This window comes from Pseudopodoces humilis, chromosome 7 (assembly GCF_049639895.1).
Source record: "Pseudopodoces humilis isolate 2021_Gansu_Grassland_sample_001 chromosome 7, ASM4963989v1, whole genome shotgun sequence".
Taxonomy (NCBI): domain Eukaryota; kingdom Metazoa; phylum Chordata; class Aves; order Passeriformes; family Paridae; genus Pseudopodoces; species Pseudopodoces humilis.
The window spans coordinates 16,625,387-16,650,039 of record NC_142206.1 but is presented as its reverse complement, the minus strand read 5'-3'; the positions used below and the strand labels follow the sequence as shown (position 1 = coordinate 16,650,039).

General features: G+C 40.7%; 1 protein-coding gene across 9 annotated transcripts in view; it reads left to right on the top strand.

The window, feature by feature from the left end:
* BRSK2 (BR serine/threonine kinase 2) overlaps positions 1–24,653 on the top strand; it is a 301,974-nt gene that overhangs the window by 248,418 nt on the left and 28,903 nt on the right. For 3 of the 9 annotated variants that reach the window (XM_088057995.1, XM_088057993.1, XM_088057992.1), the window contains exons 10-16: positions 31–195; positions 930–1,027; positions 6,059–6,209; positions 9,990–10,055; positions 13,952–13,975; positions 19,788–19,848; positions 24,239–24,446. In XM_088057995.1, coding sequence (XP_087914121.1) covers positions 31–195; positions 930–1,027; positions 6,059–6,209; positions 9,990–10,055; positions 13,952–13,975; positions 19,788–19,848; positions 24,239–24,446 — 773 coding nt within the window. Of the gene's footprint in view, positions 1–30; positions 196–929; positions 1,028–6,058; positions 6,210–9,989; positions 10,056–13,951; positions 13,976–19,787; positions 19,849–23,833; positions 24,447–24,653 lie in introns of all 9 variants that reach the window. The other 6 variants (XM_088057991.1, XM_088057989.1, XM_005522357.3 and 3 more) reach the window with 4 other exon arrangements.

The window sequence follows — 24,653 nt, the reverse complement described above, 5'->3', positions numbered from 1 at the left end:
TTTCTCTCCCTCATCTTCTTTCCTCTGCAGAGGGGGTAAGAATGAGCCAGAACCAGAGCAACCAATCCCTCGAAAGGTGCAGATTCGTTCTCTCCCTTCCTTGGAGGATATTGATCCAGACGTGTTAGATAGCATGCACTCGTTAGGCTGCTTCCGTGACCGAAATAAACTCTTACAGGACTTGTTGTCGGAAGAGTAAGCACTTGCTCAGTCTTCATACCAGTTGGGTGTCCAGGGGCTGGGATGCTTATGAACCTGGGGACAGGCAGAGAGCACTTTAACTAATGTCTCTCTCTCTCTGAGTGACTGGTAAGAACTTCTCACCCTCTGGCTGCTCATTTGCTAGTCAGGTGTTGGGAGCAAGCCTTTCTTGCTCCATGGGTCAGAAGCTCACAGCCTGACCAGCAGTGGAGGCACTGTGCTATTTCTTCCCTAGCTGCCAGGCCAGGTCACTTCACTAAAACATGGGCTGCACAGTCCACATGGGGAGGTAAAATTGCTGGTATTTGTGTTGGATATGCCTTTGTTGCCAAATTTTTATTTGTTTCAAACACATGCCTAAGAGCTGGTGTATCTCCTGAGGTGTAAGAGGGAGACTTAGTAGTAGAAAGAGCACTTAGAGGCTCAGCAGACCTGTCTGGCTGCCACTCTTGGTTTGGACTTCCTGGGGACACATAACCTTGACTGTCCTGTGCCTCTGCTCTGTGTCTGTAGCATGGGAATCTTATTTCCTTTCTTCATTCACTGCTTGTTGGAGACAGCAAGGGTCCCAAAAGCTTTGTGGGTTGTGTATCTAGATGTCATGTACATGACCATTTCCAGCTCATTTGGAATAACTGTGATTGTTTATTTGATGAGAAAGGTTTATGTACATGTTGACCTTTTTTTCTTTCCAAATGTAAAGATTTTTTTTTTTATTTTTTTTCCAGAGAAAACCAAGAAAAAATGATTTATTTTCTTCTGCTTGACCGGAAGGAGAGGTATCCTAGTCATGAAGATGAGGATCTTCCCCCTAGAAATGAAATAGGTACTGCAGATATGACCTCAGTCACCATGAATCCATCTGAACTAGTTTCTCTTCACCTTTTTTTTTTATTATTATTATTTCTAATTTTATTTTAATTTAAACCCAAACCCTATCATCATTGCTACCTTCCCTATGAAATGGTGTACACAGCACTGGTGAGAATCCTCAGCCTGGGGCAGGCAGGTCTGTTCCATGGTTAAACTAGAAGTCTTCATCTTTCAGGACATGTCTGTCTCACAGTGCAGAAACATCCAAGTAGGTCTGGAATAGGATCTTAAAAAATCTGCTGTGAACCCACAGGCTGGCTCTATGCAGGCAGATGAGGTTTAGTAGCAGTATAATCTAGTGGCAGAGTTTTCTAGTTACAAGTCTCCTTGCAGTGTTGCAGACAGGATGCTCATGGAGCATTCAGTTAGTAAGAAGCTGTGTAGCTGCATCCCTCTGCAGTTATATATGTGCACATTCTCGTCTCTGTAAGTGAATACATGCACTGCTGAAAGTATGAGTCATATAACTTAGCTGTTCTATAGTACATAAATCAAACTCCCATGTTTTTAGACTTAGAAAGATTTTAAAAGCTTAATGCACAATAAGATTACATATCTTATAAAGCTCTTGTGATACCACTGTATTCCCATTTATTCATTGCTTTTTTTAGGGTGCTGCTGATCACCACTAATCCAGACAACAGGAAAACTGCTCCCCAAGGAGCTAACTATATAAGTGACTCTTGACGTGCAGACAAGTTTAATAAAGGATTAGTCACTTCTAGCAATGATCTGAAACAGAATTTTACATAGAAGTGTGGAGATTTTCAGGTATTGTACTTCAGCACTTTGAAGACTAGAAGCAAAGTGCCCTTTATTTTTACTGGAAAGCCTGGAATCTCACAAGCTTTCAGGGCAGTGCTATATTGCACTGCATTTGTTAATGCTTCATTGAATTGTTAACCTATCCATGTTCCAGGCCCTAAAATTTTGCGGGGAAATTTCTTCTGCAGAAGGAGAGTTGAAAATTCTTTGTTAAGACAGCAGTTTTTAAACTCCTACCTGGACAGGGCTACAGAAAGCATGTTAGCAGGGATCCTGATGAAGATGGGTAGGTGTGCCAGCTGCAGGTCCTGTGGTCAAAAGCCCCTTGCTCAGTGCAGTTTGTCACCTAGCACTCTGCTAATCAGCTTTTGACTCAAACAGATTATCCTGCCATGTAAGGACAGGATCATCTTGTTTTAGAAATGCTTTTGTCATAAGAAAAGAGACAAGGTGACTCTAGAACCTTCAAACCCAGCATGTAAGTGAATATTTAGCTATGCCTTAAATGCATTGTATATCTCTTCCACATGCCAAAGTATTTTCATGTTTTGAACGGAAATATTATGGTCCACTCTTGTATTTTTTGTGCAAGGAGTGAAAATGTTTCTAACAGAGAAATGCTGACTGTATCTATGTGCCTCACCCTCACATTTGAGCATTATTCCTTGAGTGTTTGTATGTTGTATTTTTCTCTTCCACAGGGGGTTTCCATGTCCTCTGTTCCCAGCGGTATCTCTGAGAACATGGGGCAAGGTTTAATTAGAAGCAGTCATGTGTCTGATGAATATCTCATCATTAGCCATTAGCAATGGCCTTGCATAAAGAAAGAAAAGCAGAGAAAAAGTAACAGCTTAATAATAGCAGCTTGAAGAAACCATGTTCATGAGAGTTGTGCATTGTCTGAGCCCTTGCCAAAAAAAAAAAATAAGCATCTGAGAGTATTTTGCTTTTTCATCTTTGTTGGCATATTAAGTCTCAGAAAGGATGGATGCAGGTAAAAATATGGCCAGCTACAGCTTGCTCTTTCTTCTGGTGTCCCTTTGTCTGTTTAAGCTGTATGAAGTTTCTTCCAAGGGCCAAGGAAGGGCCATTTCCAACATTTTCCTTGTGCACCTCCATTTTCTTTACTTGAAAACATGGGAATGAGAAACTTCTCAGTAAAAGGAATGAATGTCAACTAATGTCTGCTTGAGAAAAATGATTTTGTGGGCTGAAGTTTCGTAATAAACTAGAGAACAAAAGGTTGGGCCAGAACAGATATAGAGGATAGAGATGCCTCATCCAAACTCAGAAGGTGAACCTTTATTTCCCACCTCTGACCAGGCGGATTTAGAATTGGATCATTACCTATGATTCTGCCTTCTTATTTAAAAATCCTTAGGAATGGCTTTGCTTTTCTGATGTGAAATAAAAGAAAAATGCATCCTTAGTACTGTCACTGTCACTGGACTACAGTTTGATTTTTTTACACCATGTTCAGAGAGTCAAAGAAGAGAAGGGCAAATACTGGAGATTTTCTTATTTTTAATTCCTAGGCTTCTGCAAAATCTTCTACAGCTTTTGTATGACACCACTTCAGTCATTATGACAGGATGGGTCTGTATTTAACTAATTTTTTAGTATCTTTAGTCTTGACAGTGATGGTGCCCTGTCATTTCTTAATCATATCCTTCTAAAAAGTAAGTACAATACTTGCTACTCTCAGTCCTGTGCAGTGTAGAATTGTAGCCAATTTTAAATGCGCATCAAATACCTTTATTAGAAGCTCAACCACATTAATGCAAGCTTTGGATGTATTTTCCATCCAACTTTTGTGAATTGCTGTTCCTGAATTTATAGGTGTGTTTCACCACCTGCTCTTTTTGCTTATTCTCTGTCTTTGATAGCTTAAACTATAGATTAGAAATCGATATCTTCCAGCATCTTAAGCAGCAAGGAATGATATAAAAGAATCATTTTGCTTGTTAGCAATATCCTTCTCCTCCTCAATTGTTCAGTTGATTCCCTCATGGCCCCTCTGGCTAATGTCCTTCTCTCAGGTTTTCTCTTTCTGATGGCTGTACAGAAGACTGTCATTTGAGTTTTTAGCTAATTCCTCTTCAAATTTCTTCTCTGATGTCTTTTAAAGTCCAGACTTTTAAAAAGTGGCCTGTCATTTTTGTAAATGTCACTCAGCTGAATTTCCATTTCTGTTTTGAACATGCATGGATCAAATTGACTTTTAAAATATCTGTTCATAAAATATTTTTCTTGTCTTTTTCAGATAAACAAGAAATATATTTCTTGTTTAGCTGCTATTATTTGGGCTTATTCATCACCATTCTTTTGACATTTAATGCTTTCCTCATCTTCCTTCTTCCTTTCTTTTAAACTGCACTATTTTACCTTTTTATGTCTGATATCCTGCTACAAAACTTGTATCCATTTTGTGTTATATATACACTCAGAACATCATTGTTACATGTGTTACTGTGCTGTAGATACACTTATGAACCACCAGTTGTTTTGTTGCATGAATTCTTTCTCATATTTTGAACTTGCTTGAAGAAGCAAGTTCAAATAGTTTGAAATGTATAAACCTTGTCCCAGCTTACTTTTGACCACTTGCACGTATGCAGCTGAAGTCACACAGTATGAATGCTTTATTTGGTTTATCTCCCTTTGTTTTTCTGTCAGCTTTATGCACTCTTTTTTTTTCCTATCTAGAGGTCATTGCCTCTACCATTTTCTACTATCTTTTTATTATTGGGGAGAGTTTGAAATGGAGTGACATACAACTGCACTTTTTTCCTAATTAATTTTTAAGAGGAACATTATTACTGCTAACACAAAGAGTACTTGAGTTATACAGTAATGGGGTCAGTTGTTATCACTAATCCATTTGCATTGAACCATCTTAGCTTATGCTCATTGTTTCAAGGATAAGCTCTGCCTCAAAGAGATCTTGTTCTAAAAAACATGATGTTAGAGGGAGAAGAAATGAGTACATGGTGGGTGTGAGGAGGGCAGGATAATAAAGAACGGGCAGTAGAGGTAGAATTGTCAAGTGTGGTATTTCTGGTTTTGCACAGAAATCCTGGCAGAAAAAGAAGCCTTAAGGACTGGGCACTGTGAGCTTCTTTCTAACAGAAGGGTGAAGGATGCCTTCTTTTACAAGTGGTCACTCTACACTAAAATTAAAAATGTGTCTATAAATAGAGGTAGGGAATTGAAATAGCCCAACCTAAGGAAAGAAAATCCTTCTGTATTTTTTTCTGCCTTTCTTCTTTATATTGTTTTGATGCTATGAGAGGGGGTAGCAGTAAAACATCTCAGCAGGTCTGTATTTGCTTCCCTGTTTCACCATGAAGGTGTGAATGATTTGGCAAGTCACCTTCTGCAATGCCTTTTGGTATCCAAAGATTCTTTTCAGAACAATTTAAGTGCTCCTCAGAACCTCAGTAAATGTTTGTCAACATCTTTAGGAATGAATTGCCTTTAAATATCTCACTCTTGTGCCTCAGTTTTCAGTCTGCAAAGCTAAAGTTGCTCTTTGATACCTCACAGAATTGTTACCCAATAAAAAGTGTAAAGCATTCCATTTACTATAGTAGTAAAAGCTGCATGGTGTGGCTCTCACTGAACATTTGTCTCAGGTAGACAAGCACATTTGTAATGTTTCTGAAGGACGAAAAATATAAATCAGCGGGAAAAACCTGAAATCGAATCTTAAAGATGCAAAAAAGGGTATGTTTTCAGAGCAGAACGCAATTCTGAATTTAGAGTGTACTCATGTCCCTGTGTCACATTTAATCTGGCTGGCAGGGATGTGGAAGGCAAGCTCTAGCAACCTGAGTACATACACAGGATCCCTAGATGGCTCATGCTCTGCCTAACAGCTTGTGCTATAGTCCATGCTGTCACCGTGTATCATCCTGTTATTACTGTTATCAGCTTTGTAAGCTAATTTCTACAAGCTGCGGTATAGTTGTGCCTCTATTTTACAGTGCTCATAATACCTTTAGGGCAGTGGCAGGGCTCCTTCTCTCTGCAGGTGGATTGCATGTCTTGACGCTTGCAAATTTGGAAGAAGGGAGAAACTTCAAATGTTCGCCTCCATCATGAAGAGATCTGTCTTTGTAGGGAGGTGTGAGAGTGAAATTGTTGAGAGAGGATTTAACCAACCTGCATGAGGTAAGTCACAACTAAATTCAGCTGACAGTGTTTTCTTTCCGTGCAGATCCCCCCAGGAAGCGTGTGGACTCCCCAATGCTGAACAGGCATGGGAAGCGGCGGCCGGAGAGGAAGTCCATGGAGGTTCTCAGTGTGACAGACGGTGGATCCCCGGTTCCTGCTCGCAGAGCTATTGAAATGGCACAACACGGACAGAGGTGGGTTTCTGCTTCACTCAGGAGCCCTGCCTGCCTGGGTCTGCTCCCCTCTTTTGTGTTATACATACAAAGGAGCTGTGAGGCTTTTCTGTTCGCAGCAGCACTCATTACAACTTCCAGTCACATTTGCAACATGATCTGGCAGCCGGCAGTGCTTGTGCACTCAGGACCTTAAGGGTTCTGTTGGCTTGCAGCTATTCCTCAGGAAGCCACCATGTCCTCTAGGGAAGACTCACCTCACCTCTTCTTTATTGTTGAGGACATGGGCATGCAGTCTAAGCTTGGGCAATGGGGACATTTGAAGGCTTTGGGAGGTCTCAGACGTGTGTCCTGTCAAACAGGATAAATTACCTTCTGCTTGTTCTTCTCTGTCTCCAGAGCCTACAACAGGAATCTAGGTGATTATCTTGGATTAGGTTCCTAGCTTTTGGGCACCTGAAGTTAAATGTCCATGCTCCATGTCATCAAAACAACTTGAACCTAAAAAGCCCTGTTCAGGCATCTGTAGATGCCTCCAAAATGTGTTGTCAGAGCCAGCATGCACCTGAAATGGCACATAAATCACCACATGCTTGTAAAGTGATGGAATGTGTATAATTTGCCTCTTTTCTATCAAAGAAAGTGTCAGTCTTGTGGAGAAACAGCAGAGGAAAATGGTGTCTCCTCAAGGCAAGTTCTGGGAGAGTAAGTGAGCTGTGGACGTTCACTTATGTGAACCATGGAAGTTGCTTCCTCAGTCCCTACGACTAGCCTAAGGGAAGCACATTCATTTGGTTTCATACTTGAATTAATCAATCAATATAAAAGAACACTTCCCATATATGAATGATGATGATGATGCTGTAACTTCTGTTTCAGTTTTGACATAATTTTTTATTTGTTCAGCTCTTAAGATCTGTTAAAAAAAACCCAAAAAATTAAAAAAACAAAACAAAACAACAAAAAAAAAAAAAACTGGCTGTGCCCAGAAGCTCCCTTTGCTGACTGAGAACTGGGAGAAGAGCATGAAATAATTTCATAGATATTCCAGAGGCCCCTAGAACTGCTGGAAACCTTTCCTGGCAATTGTTACAGTTCTATGTGCAGTGAAGAAGGACTGGTGATTTCCAGAATCTGCTAGGACTTGTTTCAGACTGGATATGTGGCCTTGAGACTGCCATAAAGACTTCTTGACATATTGTAGGTTGGAAACCTGTCTCAAATATGTGATTTGGTGTGAGGTGTGGGTGAAGGAAATGTTCAGGACAGGGTGTGCTCAGTGTTCCTAACAGGCCTCAAAGGAGTAAGGATGGGCACAACACTGACTCCTTGTTCCACCTGCAGTGTTTACTCTGCTGCTGGGAGATGCATGTGACATGAGGCTCCAGAGCCAGGCAGAGATATGCCTTATCACTTTCCCCCACCCCAAGGCTCCTTCACAAGGAATATCCAACTGGATGGAACAAACAGGAGGTGTTAAATTGATCACAGCATTTTCTGAGAGCTGAAGCCTTTTCTTCCAACTCTGAACTTTGACTTTGGATTCAGAAGCCTGAAGAGGCAGAACTATGTCTTGCTACCCAAAGTATTTTGCTTTTAAGTGTCTCTGTCGATTCTGCACATGAGGAAGTGAAAAGATCTGGAATAAGTTCAGAGTAGAGATATATCCAGGCTGCACAGCAGTAAAGAAGGGCTTTGGCTTAAGGAGGAAACAAAACCTGCAGGCACAAAAGAGATATGGGGCAATGCATACCACAAGTCAGGAATAGACATAAAAGTGTGATTAAGGATGAAGGAAGGGATGTAATAACACCATGATTGATGATGATAGGCATGGTAGTGCTTGTTTTCTAAGGGGTTAAAGGGAAGATGTTATTTTACTCCACGTGTGAGCTTCCATAATTCATCCCATCCACATCCAGAGATGACAACGACACATTTTGTGTTGCTGGCAGCACAGTCGTTTATAACTCAAACTGGCTTCATTAACGAACCCCACTGCATGAGGAGTGTCCGGGGACAATGCACTGCTGATGGGGCACCATCTGTCAGAATAGTCAGTAACAAAGTGACAAGTGCCTTCCACCAAGAATGGGGATTTTTAATGGCTAGTTGCATATAATAGTCCATTAAATGACCCACTGACAGTGGGTTTTACAGCAGCAGGGTTTAGAGCCCCCATGCTTTTTTAAGAAGTACTTTTTTTTTAATCTCAAGAGGCAGCAATTCAGTGCTTTTATCTTAAAATACTAGGAAGATTGACCATGGAATCAGGTCTCCTGTTCAGTCACAGATGACTTGTATAAACATCTGGAGACACAGTGCCACTGCTTCTTCTTTGAGCTGGCAAAGATACATTTCTAACCAGTGGGCAAAACACACCCAAGTGTCTTGTGAGATTTATTCCTACTGTCCTCTTTCCCAGTAGTAAACAGATGTTTGCTTGCATAAAGAGGATTTATGTTACAACCTCGGGTTCACATGTCTGTATCATGATCTGTGCTTTTGGTAACCATGCGGGGGCCCTACAAGTGTTTGGTCTTAGCTTGTTAGGGCATATCTTTCCACTTAAATTTAAAACTTGGCGGCCTCCAGCCCTGCAGGTTGAGAAAGTATTAAGTGAAAAACAGTTCTTCAGTGACTTGGTTTTGAATAATGGACAAGGGAAACACAGAAAAGAGCTTACAGGCTCCTTGAAATGCTTGTGCCAACCTCTCCAGGTGTTCTCCAATGGATCTTTGTAAATGGCAAAGTTGGTATGTACAAACTCTAGCCCCTCTAAAACTGGTGACTAAGTTTTGTTAATTCTTGGGTTTCCCTGCTAGTTGTCAACTAAACGGGTTCATAATTACATCTTAATTACTTCTGCTGTTCTGGTATCCCCACCTCTCAGACTATCTGGTATTTCATTGAAATGTCAAAAGAAAAGAATTCGGTTCTGAGCTTAGTTTAACATCAGCAAATTTGTCCCTTGTGCTAAAATCACACAGATTAGGAAGAATTCCATGGAAGCTAGAATCCAGCGGGAATATACCAGAAATTTTCAGCAGTTTTGCTGTGAGAGTCCAAAAACCATTCTAAAATGGGCTTCATTAACTATTCATTTTCTTCTAGTTTTTGAAGTGGAGAGCTTGCATGAGAGATCAGCTAACATTAGGAAGCAGCGTTCTGTGAAAGAGGGAAGCATATTACCAGTGAAATATATTACAGAGAGCTGCCCTTTTAGCAAAGCACAGGGAATTTCACTTCTAAGCTGCAGGGATTCAGACCCAAGAAGAGAAGAAGTGCATTTCTCTATACACTGAGTATAGGGAAGAGAGTTGGAAGTTAAGTGGTAATGGACCCTACAAATTAGGATACAAAATGGATTACTGTTCCTCTTAGAGGCTCTGTGGTCTGATTCTAACCTTTTCTGAGAGCATGCTTAGTGTTGAGGTCTTCTGGAAAAGTCGTGAGTAATAAATGATTTTCAATGAATGCCTTCAGGCGTGTTCTGTTTTCCCTGGACACTGTGACAAAGTAGGTGATACCTGGGTTTTAAATTGGATAAAGGAGAGCAAGGTTTACAAGTATGCATGGGGGAAGTCATATTAGACCTCAGAAGTCAGGGGAAGATAATGAACTTGAGCACTATGTAGGTGTGAGACATGACTGTAAAGTTAAAGAAAGGTTTTTCAGAGCATTGCTTAAAAAGGGGAGGATGGGTTGGGGGGCTGGGTGTCCAGCATTGCTACAGGTGACTCTCTTTTATAAAAATGTCCACACTAGTAACTGTGTTTTCTCGCTTTGTTCCTGCCATAGTAAAACAATGTTCAGTAAAAGCCTGGATATCTCTGAAGCCAATCCCAAATTCAACAAAGAAGAAAGGTATAAACACTGACAATATGTTCCTCTCCTCTACCTCACTGCTGAGACCTTAAAGATGCAGTACTTACCTTCTCTGTGTGGGGACAGAGCTGTTCTCTCTTTTCTCTTTAGAGAGAAGCAAAGAGGGTGGGATATTTCCAGCTCCACACTATGTATGTTTTTGTACAGTACCATTCATTTGAGGCTATCCCCAATGCAGCCTGGGACTGTACCAATGATTTCCCCACTAAAATTTCATCCTACTGCTATTTCTGGTTCAGTTCTGCCATGAGTTGAAGTTCTGCCTGGGTAGAGGATGTATTTGTGTAAGACTTCTTTGGGAAGGATTGGAATATAAAACACTAGGAAAGCCCAGAATGTTCCATTCCCAGCGTTAGAAACAGCAGCACAACTGAGCGAGTGACAACAGTGGTAGGAATCTTTGGAAATTCAGTCTGATAGACAAAATATTAAGGACCTCTGGTAAGAGACAAACTCTTTAAGACTACTCAGAGGACACAAGAGGAAAACGTGATTGAAAACAGGGTTTTTGGAGGATGATCCTAATCTAGCAGTTCAAGTGACAGATGCTGAAGAAAGACAGAAAGGGTAACTCCCAACAACGGACGGTTTTCAGTGTTCACGTTGTTTCTAAAATTTTGGTCTCAGAGGAAAAGAATTTTTCTCTTTGTTGAAAACTGGCATCCCAAATGATAATTCTTCATCAAAATGTAATCCTTACGCATTTTGGACAAACACTTAGCTTACCCAAAGGTTACGAGTGTGGCATGTGATTCAAAAAGGGAGAAGCAATGGCTTCCTTAAAGGAACCAATGGACTTGGCAAACCATTCTTCTTTCCATTTCCCCTTTTTACAGAAATCTTTCTATACAGAGATAAAGGTGGTCTTTAAGCCTCAGGAGGTTTACAGGAGTGTGTGAGGGACTGTTTTGGCGTTTTGCAGTCTGAGACAGTCTTTTGTGGTCAGTGCTTCAAGTCCTGAACCTGCCACAGTGAGGAACATTGTGCATCTGCAGGAGAGATTGTGCCTCATGTGGTGTGTAAAGTACCCTCTCTAAGATGCCAAAATACCAACAAGCATTGGATTGGACCTGAATTGTTAGCAACCTTGTAGTTCCACAGCCATGAAGAAGTAGTGGCTATACAGCCTTTAGTGGCTGGGCTTTCCTGGACTGTTAGCATGGACATGGAAATTCCTGTTCCTTTCTCTGATACTCCCTGTATGTAAGTTCTGTTCTTGAACATGTGGCACTTCTTGCATTGAAAGTTAGTCTAAAGTTACTCCAAAGGTGAGCTTTTTCTTAGTAATTAGGAATTAGGTCCAGTATAAGAGATGCAGAAGTTCTGTCTGTGACAGGAGAGGAGTCTTTCAGTAGATGTTCTGAGCACCAGTCCTTGTCCCTCTGTCCTTCTCTGGCAGCTGCTACAACTGTATTAGGAGCAGAAGAAATGACACTTCAGTATCTTCTGTGGGAATTTCTTAAATCCACATAGGCATTTTGTGTTCCCTCTCAAAGGTGGTATTTTTCAGACAACAGGAGGAGAAGGTTAGAGCACTTCCTGAGGATCACCCACAGTCCTGCTCATTCAAAGACCAGGCTGAATTTTTGAGGAGCACACTTGCTGTGATCTTACCTCCCTCCCACTTCTAAGAGTTCAAATGAAGGACCTCAGTGGTGGGAATGTGAGAGAACCTGGATTCTAGATCTGCCCACACAACCACATGAAAGGAAGGGATAGGCAGCAAAGAGGACCCCAGCAAAATGGGGTCACATAATCAGGGTGGCCATTAAATTTTTGTTCAGTGTTTAACTGTCCAATTTTATGATACCTTTTTTAAAGGAATACTGCATCTTTAAGGGTCCCTTCCCTCTAGATGCACATGGTTGTCTTAGTAGCTGAGGCCACTGTCCCTTTCTTTTTCTTTTTCTTTTTCTTTTTCTTTTTCTTTTTCTTTCTGACTTTCTTTCACCCCCTCTTTCAGTGCTTCTCTTCTTCTGTATCTGGGTTGCTGCAGCTCCGTAGTTCACTTGCTTCAGTATTATAGGGAATGCACATGTCTGCGCTTCTGGGTCTATTGTGTCCTGGGATTGTTCATTTTTTTTAAACCTCATTTCCCCTTTTCTTTACCCTATTGTTAATTTGCTTTCCATTCTCTTTGTTAACCTCTTCAGTGCCTTCCCTGTTGGGAAAATGACTTGAAAGAAACATTATTGAACCTTCTTGCACCCATTCTATTTACATTTTACTATTCTGCATGTGTGAAAATGGGTGTATTTTCTGTATAAATATTCACACAGGTTCCAGTATATACAGTGGGTGTCAATTTGCTCTTCTCAGTTACATCACTGTAGATAGACTGGTACAGGTACAATTGAGGACAGCATTTGTTCCTAAACATATACATATATTTGTATATATATGAATTAGATGTTACCCAAATTTGCACTTCACAGGCTGAAATATAAATGGAGTGTCACTCAAACACATGAAAAAGAACTTACTGTAATGCTTCTTTCCACTTCTCTATCAATGCATAGCACAACAGTTTTTTTTGTCCTATTCTGACTACGTTTTCATTTTAACTGTTCTCAAAACTGCCTTGGTGGCTCAGCCCAGCACTTGCAATGTTGATGTAACTGGAGGCATGGCTAGTTGCACTGAGCAGTAAACTGTGAAATCTACTGGTCATATATTAAATTTGGCATTTCTGTCTTGTGGCGAATGGATTTTCCTCACCCAGCCAGAGGTAGCTCTGGCAGCTTGGGAGCCTCTTACTGAAAATGGAGAGAATGAGAGAGAGAAGGTGACAGAGAGGAAAAAAAGTGTTGCATCCAACTTGAAAATAATTTGGCTTAATAACACCAAACTGTTTTTTTATTTCTAATCTAATCTTTGTTAATGTGAAAAGGTGGTGACACTTTCCTGAGTTTGCTTACCTGCACCCCTGAAAACTTAATAACCTGACTATTCTATTTTTATTTTGAATGCTTTGGTTAGTAGATAAAAATTAAGAATACTGAAGTTTTCAATTGTCACTAGCCTTCAAAGTCAATGTGCCAGAGATTCAGTCTGCTTTTAGAACTGCTTTTTCAGACTCTTTTCAGCACAGCATTGATTTATTCTCCATTCACATTTGAAAGATTTCCTTTGCAACCTACAAGACCCAGAGACTGAATTTATTTTAAATGAAAAATGAGATCCTGGAGCACAAGATGGCATCCACAGAGATAAGTGCTGGGTTGCTGAGCTGGTATGTTCTAGCTGATCTGAATTCCTGACTATAAGACCATCATGACTAATAAGGCAGTATCAAAGCAGATTCACAGCTTGAGCTACAATCTTGTACCCTGGACTCCCAAGCTGGCTCAGAAATGCACACTTTAATAACCAATACATTTCACAGTTCATTCGTGGCAAAAATAAAAGTACTTCTTACCAGACCAGCTTGGGGGACAGAGGGACACTGCACTGAACAAACTGGAGACAAAAAGAACAATTTCCTGGATATCAGTGTGATATAACTGTGCCTTATGTAAGAGGCAGAGAAGAAATGCAGCATGAAGTATGAACCCCATTGCTCTGCTGACTGCTTTAATTCGGATTTGGCTGGGAATTTTTTTTTGCAGTCTTAGTATGTGCCTCTCCATGTTCCCTAGTGCCAAAGTTGGATGTGTTTGCAATATGTGAGTGGGACAAAAGTTGTTTTCTGGTCAATGAAACTGTCCCCCTAGTGTTCCTGGTCTCTGGAAAGACTTAGGCACTGGTGGCAATGATTATGACCTTTCAGTTCTCCGAACAGTATTTCACTCTGCTTTTCCTACTCTTCTCTCCACCTGCCTCCACACCCCTCTTTCTTTCTCTCTCTCCCTCTCTCTTTATTTTCCCTTTCCGAGGATGGCGAGTGCTGATCCATTGGGGTAAGCTCTAGTTTTGGATTATTCCTGTTGCGGGACCTGTTGTAATTTTGTAGAGAAACTTTTCATTTGCAATTTCCAAATACAATACAGGCTGACACACTTAAGTGACTGAGGCTTTACAGCAGGGAGAGAGAGAGAGAGATGTGGGAAGAAGCATTTTTGGTGCTTTTGTGTGTGTTTGTGTGCTTTTATGTTGGAGTCACACTCCATATAATTTACTTTTGGGTTCTTTTTTTATTCTCTTCTTTATCCCTCTATTTCAATGTCTGTGGGCACAGAGAACTATCCTCAGACACTGTGCAGATACCAGACACTTTCTGAGAATGAAACCCATTCTCTGTTTTGTATCTGTTTGGTATTTTCCAGTTAATTTGGATCCTAATTTATCCAGTTTTCTTCTTTTTATTTTTTTTTTTATGAAACTGAATCCCATCCATGTTATTAAAAAATGCTGGGTATTCCCTTTCTTGTTAGAATATGTTTTCTTAAGAGGTGAACAGATGGCCCTAGAGACAGATACATCTTCAAAGCTCTGTGTTTTCAAAAAAGGCAGTACAGGTACAGCTAAGAATGCAAACACACTTCAAATTAAAGTTCCATTTATAAATACTTAAGAGAAGGAGAATATTATATTAATAAATGATTTAATAAAACCATTGTAATAGATCATTACAGACTACAGTAAAAACTTCTTGAGAGGGTACACATTGAGAAAGCTAATTAGCACCAGTAACAATTACTTCTCGTGTTTGCAGCATGCTTCAATATCTGTTAATTGTTTCTGAACCATTTATAAATGGAACTTTAGTATAATTGGCCAATTAAGGAGGGTGGTGCTGTTCAATATCACCATCTGTATGGGCTGAAAGGAGGAAGAGGTGTGTTACCAACACCTGCACTCCTTCCTCTGCACTCTCTGTAAGACTTCGTCTTACAAGTGGTTATTACCATGAGCAGACCTTCTGACTCAAGCATGAGTATTCCCAGTAAGAGCTGTCACAGTGTTATTTGCATGGCTGGGACTGTAAGACAGTGGAACATCCAAGGTACTCTATACATATTCCCTGAATCTGGGAGTGAGGAAGCGCAGTTTGTACCTTTCAGGCACCCAAAAGTAAGAGTGGTGAAATTTAACACAGCCTGACTGCTCATCTATTGCATGTTAATTCAGGTCATTGTCAGGGGTCTCATACCCTGAAGTTTCAGTTTAAATTTTTTTGGTTTTGACTGAGCGAGGAAAGAGGAGTATCGAATTCCAGCCAATTCATGCTTGAAGCAAATAAGAAGTTGGCTGGATATTTTCTGGAATGATTTCCAAAACCACACATGGAATGAAACCAATTCAAAATTTCTAAGGCATTTCACCCAGGGACACAAGTCTGATGCATCACTGCACGCTGCATGCATGCTGCAGGCTCCCCTTCTTGGAAGCATGGCTCCAGCTTGACCAGCTAAGAGGCTGTTTTCAGCATCCTGGTAAAACTGTGCTATGAAAGCAAGTTCTGCTGGGACTGCAACAAGGTACCAAACTCGCCTTGGATTGTAAGAAAAAGTTCTAGGAGATGGTTATTCAAAGAATAAACAAATGCCAAATCAGACCGAAATGTTAAATTCATGCTGTGAAGCTTTTATGTTCTACTGGTGTGTCCTAGCAGGGGCACCGTTTAAAGCATTTGGGAACTGCTCTGAGAGAAGGGCAATGGAGAGATGCTCTGCACATGTGCTGCTACATATGTGGTGGATTTACCAGGACAGCTGCACTCTCCTGTCTCCTGTTCCTCTCTGTCTGCACCTCAGCAGCGTCAGGCTTCAGCCCTGCACCTCTCAGGGGGTTCTGCATTCTCTGAAACCAGCTGGAAACTGGATTCAAGCCCCTCAGTTTCACCAGTAAGGGAGCACTGGTCTGATGCGAATTTGGCCTCACACAGCTTCCTCTTGACAGCAGCTGGCTAAAATGAGTGAAAAATTACTTTAAAATTAAGGACCTTTTAAGTTTGTTACTTGGAATTATCAAATAGATTGAATAAGGTATAAAATCATCACAGCTACAAACTACAGCCCACACATGCACATTTTGTTTCAGTCCTTTGCCTCTCTTTCATAGCTCAGCTGTCTCCAGGTTATTGTCAGTCTGTGGAATGGAAGGAATAGCCTGCAATTATCTCAGTGTCCACCTTATGTTTGGAGTGCCCTCTGCATCTTCCCCCTCCTAAACCTGGGTCTGCCTCCTTTATGTTTTGGGCTTTTTGAATTCCTCCCTCCAGGCTTGTTAAAACAGCTGTGTCACTTTGTAAGGGACTAAAGAGTCTCTTCTTGGGTCTCTAAATCTGGCAGTTGTGTTTGAGGGAATGCTCTTTATCCAAGCAACTGCACTGTCTTTCCTGCTTGTATTTCCAACAACCTTTTGATGACTGCCATTGAGTTAGTGCACGAGCATACATAAATGCAAAACACAGAGTCACAAAAATGAGTCACACGCGGTATTCAGAGTTTCCTGGATTGTTGCATTTAGTATTAAGTTATTGGAATAATTATAGATTTTATACTTCCAGCAACATTTAATGCCTGTAAAGACTCTTAGGAGGTTACTCACTAGTAAATACTTCCCACTAAATATATATTCATCTCATAGCCATGGAGATGATGTCGTACCTCTTTCCACATGTAAGACGTAAGTCTGCCATACTAATGTTGCCTGTAGGGCCTCAAACTTTCATTTTCTGGTGAGAGGGCTAAAAATTGAAATTCCTGTTCTTTCATTACAGCATTTCAGCATAGTGCAACATTTTAATTCCTTTATTTTGGCCCTGTCCCAGTTCTGTCCACCTGACTCTGAGATACAGGAGCAGTGCATGTGGTTGGTTTTTTTTTTACAAACTCCATTACAGCATTGCTCAGCTGAAATGATCTTGATGAGAGGGACAAATCTGTCATTTTTGCTTGTTAGCCCTTTTTGTTCTGGAGTACAGAACCACGTAGTAGGGCACGTACTGAGTTTTTACAGCCAGCTTGAGAATCACGTCCCATTTGTCAAGGTAAATTATGGGAGATTTGTTAAATTGAGGAAGATGCAAGGAAATTCTCCTCAGTCTTGGTGTCATATCCCATACCACCACTTTCTGGTAAAGGAGGAAGAATTTTGAAAATGTACAGCTCTCTTTTCACCCTGACACTTAAATTGAACACAGGCTTCTTTAAACTCTTTCCACTGCTCCTATATACAATTTCCAGTGTGGACAAACTGAAGCTTGCTATAAGGGCCTACTTTACTTCTTACGTATTTTGCATGTAAATCAGCACCAGAAATAAATCTTGCTCAATAGCAATCATGTGGATACTGAATGCATTTCCAGGAGGATTTCATACTAACTCTCTCTTATGTCCCCTGCCTCAGGCTCCTAGGCTGGATGAAAGCACAGTACACAACAACTATTTTTCAAATAATGCTTTCCATAAAGAATGGGTAGCTGGGAGGTGGGGACTTCCATATTCTGCCCTACACATATGTGATCATTTTTGTAAAAAAATAAGAGGCAATGGGATTGGGAAGGGAGCATTCAGGGCTGTTGGAAACACCTGATTGCAAAAAGAAAATAGCAGAGTGGAACTTTTAATCAAGTGCCCTGGAATTCAGGTGAGTGTCAGAGAGGACTTTCCCACCACCATTAAGAGTTGGTGGGAACATCTCCTTTAACTCTAAGCTGGTGTTTAACTGCATCTCTGGGCACCTGAATGCCTTCCACATTTGTGCAAAATAATCTATAGCTTCTTGTAATTCACAGTTTGGAAGAAGCTTTTCCTGATGATTCATGCAAGGAACATTTTAACTAAATGGACTTCCCATCTGCACAGCACATCTGTGTTGCAGTCAGCTACTTCACTTGTAGGAAAGGCACATACAGTAGTCTTTCAAAAGTGGAGCAGACAGTTCTCACTTTAATATTATTTGCATAAACCTTTATGAGTGCCCCAGATCTTGATGGTACAAATTTAGGCTTAATCTAGTGTGAAATAATGCCAAGAGTGAGCCTCTAGTTTTTGCTGCGGCACTATGATGGGCAGATTGCATCAGGGTACAAGAAAAAAGCCTCAGTGGGATTTTCTGCATAGAATGAGTGCCCCAGATTTTCATGGTGCCAACTGAGATTAAATCTGGCCAAAAAAAAGGTACTGTGAGAGAGCTTCTGGTTTTCACCTATTCAGTGTGATGGACAAACTGCAACGAGATACGAAGAAAACCATCAGGGCAGAGGATACAAGTCGAGAAAACAGAACCTGTCATTGTGTTCACTTGTAGCTTTCTGTTTCCTTAGAAGTATTGCCACTTCTGCAGTTCACTTATTTTTAAAGAATTCTACTACTCAAATTTATTTAATAATATATGTCTGTGAGACCATTTTAGAGACTTTTTTGTTTGTTTGTTTTATTCTACAACAGCTGAAGAGAGTAAACTGATACAGGTTATAGTCTAAATTTTTTTTATATACTTATGTATAGGCTGAAATCAGGTATCTGACCTATATCAGTTATTAATGTATATATGTATAAAGACAGACAGACATACATAAAAATACATACACCCATACATTCAGTTTTCTACAGGAATTTCACCTTTTCATGTTTGTTACCTGAAGACAAGTAATTGCTCTTATGGCTCTTGTTATAGGTAGGTTATTATAGGTAGGAAACATTGTTAGGTTTGCTGTATTGACATATTGCTGCATGGTGGTTGTTGAGCAAATAGCTTCTTAGCCAAATTCTCTCCTGTAAGAGGTTTCAGTCTTCAAGACAACTTTCTGTTTAAAAAGGATAGAAAGCAGCTGCCTCTGGGGCTCACTCATGTACAGCCATATGTATGGTGTGGGGTTTTTTTCTGCAGGGCAGCCCTCCTCCTAGAAACTTCCTCTGCTGGAATGTTTGTGCAGTCTGGCCTGTCTGCTCTTCCACCACGTTTAGCATAGCACATTTGCACATTTTATTGTCAGCAGCTGACATTTTTTGTAGGCAGCCTTTGCTGGAGAGCATAAGACCATTAACAGTATAGATGACCTTGTCAGCAGATAGGACAGTTCACTCTCCCTTGACTGGCCTCTTTTTGAGGGTACCTGAGCTGTAATTTTGATATTAGTAAAGTCATCATCAAAAGCAAAACTCGTTGTCCACAGAGAAAACCTGGCTTGCTTAATGCAGCAGCAAGAAGTCTCACTGGAGAGCAAAGATGTGAAATCCATCAGTGAGAAGCGGGAAAGGGCTATGCCAATGCAATCTTTGATTTCAGTGAGAAGTCATCACATAAGAAATGATTGTGTGCTTGAGTCAAGGGGACTTGATTTAAGGGGTTTTAATTATTACCTGGAAGAACTCCCTGCCATTGTGCCTTGTACACATGGTATTTTTCCATGTTGCTTGTGACAGAGAAAGTCTCATTTTGTAACCGCCAGCACTGTGCAAAACAGAATTCTCAGCACAAGTATGAATGTCTTCACCATCCTTTTGAACTGAGCTGTTCAACTTGCACAGAGCAGACCTAATGGCTTCCATGTGCTTGATGACCAAAAAGAAAGTAGCAACTGCCTTAATCAAAAAGGATTCTAGTATTCTCCCTGAGCAACAGCATTTTTTTGAACTGGTGGGGGGACAACTGAAAAACATGACAATAGTGGAAGGAAAGAAAAGGAAAGAGTTATGTCCTTTTCCTGTGACAGCCTCCCTCCTCCTCCTCACTTCATGCCTGTGCCTGTGGTGGCTGGTGTTCAGGGTTATTACTTGTCTGAGTTTTCTGAGAGATGTTTTCCTTGTTGTGTCCATTCAGGTCTCGGTCAATCAGCGGAGCATCGTCTGGGCTCTCCACCAGTCCTCTCAGCAGTCCAAGGGTAAGTGCTGCTGCTTCAAGATCTGTTGGTCCAATCCACTCACACATGCTTGATGCTTTTCAACATCTGTTGCACCAGAGCTGTGGCTCTTAGCTGGGATGTTTTGCTTTTCCTTGGCAGCTTGTAAATTTTCATGGGTGGTGAGGGAAATGTTGCTTGCAAATGCAAGTGGAGAATTTCTCATACATGTTCCCTGCACTGTTAGCAGGGATCTCACTGTGCCCCTGCCCTTTTTCAGTCTCATAAGCACACAGACTAACATTGCTATGATTAAACACTCCATATCCAGCTGAGGTCTCCATACAGCCTGGTTTCAGACCAAATGATCAGGAACCATTTCACAGCTGCCTTCAATTAGGTCACACTAAAGCACCAAAACATGCTGGTTATCTTCTGTTTGCCTCAGAATAGCTCGTATTAGGAAGTCAGAGCAAATATATTACAGAAATTTGAGTGCTAGCGAATTTAAAAGGAAAACAAGAAGCTGACAGACTAGGATGAGTAAAGAACATTCAAATCCCTATAAATAAGGTACTTTCACATGCCCTTTTTAAGCATGCAGTCAACTAAATACCGATGCTCAATACTGATACTCAGCCAGTAGAACACATGCTTGATAGTACGTTTGTTGTGAAGTTGAAATGGTTTCTAAATGCAATGACAGAGGCTCCCATCTTCTTGTTAACTTCTTTAGGGATAAAAGTGAGTATTTCTAGTGCTTGAAAAGGTCAGCTAAGTCACTTTAAGACTGCAGTGCCTAACAGAAGTCTAGACCTCGTCAAAAAGGCTATTGGGCTGTGACAGTTTATGTTACCTAAATGTCTGGCCCAGAGTCTCTGGAGGATTTCTACATACTTCCCATGACTCCATGAGAAGATGCTATCCCCTGTTAGAAATTTATATAGTCCAAGTAATAGGGTATGGATACATCTATGGATCTACTCTTAGTTGTATGAAGATAACATCAGTATTCCAAGTATTTGAAATTGCAGTTCCACCCTAAGATTCTGTGTAATTCATGTGAATAAAGACACACTGTCAGCTCTAAGTTTATAGTCTAGTAAAGCTTCCAGCACTTTGCTTGATTGAATTAGTTTCTGAAACCTATTTTGGGCTCCTGCCAGTTGTTATCCCATTTTGATACTGGCATAAGTGTTCTTGTGGTCTCCTCTAGGTCTTTAAAGTCCTAGGGACCAGTGAAGATCCATTTCCTTCTTTCTGAACTGAGGCTTCTGGTTGCCAGTGGAATGGAGCAGAGATCTGAGAACTCTTATGACACTGCAAAATGTATTGGAAAAGAGCATGGGAACAGTTTTGTGCACAAAATAAGCAACCAATGAAGCAAATCTAAATCTTGATTTCATTAATTGATCTCTTGGGATCAACTTCTGACATCTCAGTAGGACAGCATCAAAGAATAAGTTTGACAGGATCTGTCCCATATTCACTGTATCTTACCATTATTACTTAATAGACAGTTGATTAAATAGTCTTCAAAGGGATTTTGAAATCAGATGTCATTTTCAGCAGATCATAATGCTGTTAAGGCAGGTCACATTTGAGGCTTAAAAGGAAATGTTGGAATAAAAATCATATTTTTTTAAACGTCCTTACTTATGCTTCTAATAGCACCTTAGATTATTGAAAGAGAACATACTTTAAAAAACAAATACACCTTTTACTTTTTGCACTGCTTAGGTTCAGTTCTATGAGGAATTAAATTCAGCAGCAAATAAGAGTTCTCAAATTTCACAAGATCTTGCTAATGGTGTTCCACATTGCACCAGCTGAAATCGAGACCTAATCTTGTTCTTCATTTCATTATTAAATATGTGATAATTAAGGGTGCCTCTTCAGATTCTTCATGGCGTGAGAGGGAGTTGAATCTTACTTTATTTCTTTCAAATCTGCTTCTTAAACCATCATACATGTAAGATAGGAAAATTGCAAGGAAACTTTTGCAATTAACAGTCTTTGAGTTTTATCCATTGGTGTCATTTGCAAATAATTAATAGTCAGATGCCAATGGTGACTTCCACAAATTAACCACTTTCCTCATCTTTTCCCCTTCCTTGCTCATTGACAATGAGAATTTAGCAACATGGCAGACTTAAGTTTAACTTTACAATCCTAATATTAATACAGATATTTTGATGTACTGATTTTCCTTTCATTTTGGTGGCCTAAGTTCTTTGAAGTAATTACAGAACTGTGATGCAAAAAATTTAAAGACACAAGTATTAAATACATTTCTACAATTCTTTTAAATATGGCAACATTGTGCTAATCCATTACACCCAGGAAGGAAACTCGTAGTGTGTTTACCTGGGACTGAGATTTGAGGCAAGCTTACCTGGTATGTCTGGTTAGTTCTTGATTATGGCTTTTAGGTGTCAAGAATGGATAATAATAATGGTGATGGCGTAATTTTTCATAGGTAAGAACTTTGTAGAAATCAGAATCTAAGAGTAGACCAAAGCTGAATATCTTGAGCTATTATATATATATATATAATATATAATATATATTATATTATATTGTATATATATTATATATAATATGTATTATAATATATAAATATTTCTATTTTTACAATTATTCCAGTACTTGTAATCTAAGGTGGTAGTAGCAATGACTTGTAAGGACATTTTTTGTTTGTTTTAAATGTGATTTTTAGCTTGCTAATATCCCTTAAAAGGCTTCTACCCTTCCAAGTCTGTCTATTGCTGTTTGCTGTCAAAGTATGAATGGTTTCCCAAAATATCTCTTAATATATATAAATGTTCCTGTTTGGGAAAAAAAATCATAATCCCATTTTGATACCTCAGTGAGGGATTATGAACTTGGCTTGTCTTTTTTTCTTTTTAAACTGTGTCTTACAAAACAATGGCTCCCCCCACCCTCTTCTTAGACTTGGGACTTAATGGCAAATATTGCTGCGACTTTATGACAGAAATTCCAATTATCAAGCTATCCTTCAATGCAATGAGGGATGTTGGAGGAGAAGCATAAAGTCTGATGGAAAGTACCATCTCTTCTCAGATAAATAAATTTACCAGACCTCACTGAAGCTTTTGCTGTAGCAGTTTAAAAATCAAACACCAATCTGAGTTCATATATTTCTTGTGGTGTTGTGTGCTCTGAAGCTTCCAAGTGAAGGCTGAGCAATTTAACCTTCCAGATTAGGGGAGGAGAGAGAGTGCCCAGGTGGCATCACTCTCCCTTTTCCCCCTCTTTCTGCAATGGGTGGCTGCAACTGGTGCATTACCCAGCCAGGGGTAAAGAGGAAGGAAAGAGGTTCTGACTGGTGTGTGCGATAACTGTGTGTATCCCCTGCCACTCTGTATGTATCACACACCTGTTCTGAGTCTCATCTCTCTACTGGGTTTGCATATGGGCACATGGAGCGGAAAGAGGTGGTCCCGTTCTTGGCACATCTCAATTTGTCTGTGGCTTGAGTGGTTCTTCTTCCCCTTCCTCACCTCCCTACAGCATCGTGCTTCTCTCACTGCAGGGCAATCAGAACAATCCCAGAGAGATGGCATTTCTCTCTTCTTTTTTTCTTGGTTACTTTCTTTTTTTTTTCTTTTTTTTTTCTTTTTTTTTTCTTTTTTTTTTACTTTGTTCCTTTGTTGTACTTTTCTTTCTGTTGTTTTCCTTTGCTGACACGTGGTTGGTTAATATGATGAAGCCTGTTATGACACTGTTGTTCTTGCTGCTGCCGCTGCTGCTGTTGTTGAATATGCTGTGTTCCCAGCTAACTGCATGTCTTTTTTTTGTTTTTTGTTTGTTTGTTTGTTTTCGTTTCTTTGCAAAATCCCTCCCCCCCACTACCCCTTCACCTCCATCTCCTGTGTCTCCTTGTGACATGGTGCATCTTTGTGACTCGGATGGATTTTATTCTGACTTTCCTTTCTCTGCTCGCCCGCTCTTTGCGTATTTCACTGTTTTTGATGTGCATGGACACTCTGCGTCTGTCTCGTAGCCTATCAGAAAGTTCTTCATCCCCCCTCAGACCTCCGACCTCCCTTTCTCTCCCCGACCCCAAGTCTCCTTGGACCCTGATGCTTGTAGGAACGCCTCCAGGCCTGGACATGTACTCCAACCAAAGCCAGCACTTCAGCCCAACCCAAAGACGCAGACTTTGCCATCCAAGAGCAAATTGGCTGAAAAACCACTCCAGTCTACTAAATCCAACCCACTCCCTGCCAGCCATACCAGCGCCCCCTCTTCCCAGAACAACCCTGTGCAGAATGCTCAGGGCCGCTCGCCTGCTGCCGGCTTTAACCCACAGCTGGCTGTTCCTAAAGTGCAGACCAACCCTATGTCTCCTGTTAGATTGCTCCCTTCTAGTACTGACCCAAGCACCAAATCTATCCCCATCATACAGGTCACCCCTCACCCCTCTCCAAGGGGAAGTCCCCTCCCTACCCCCAAGGGGACACCTGTTCATACGCCAAAGGAGAGCCCAGCAGGCACACCCAACCCAACACCACCATCCAGCCCCAGCATTGGAGGAATGCCTTGGAGGACACGGCTCAACTCCATCAAGAATAGTTTCCTGGGGTCTCCTCGCTTCCATCGTCGGAAATTACAAGGTGAGCACTCACCCAGACATACAGGGTGGTTCTCTGGGTTGGGCAAACGTTCAGCACCTGAACTGAACGTTTCTGTCTGTGGCTCTGCAAATTCTGTGTACCAAGAGTGAATACTGGTGTGGAAAATGAGAATGATAGCGTCGGCCAAGCCCTAACCCGCATGTGAGCAGGCTCCGTTGTGCCACTGCCCCCTGCTCCAACAGCATC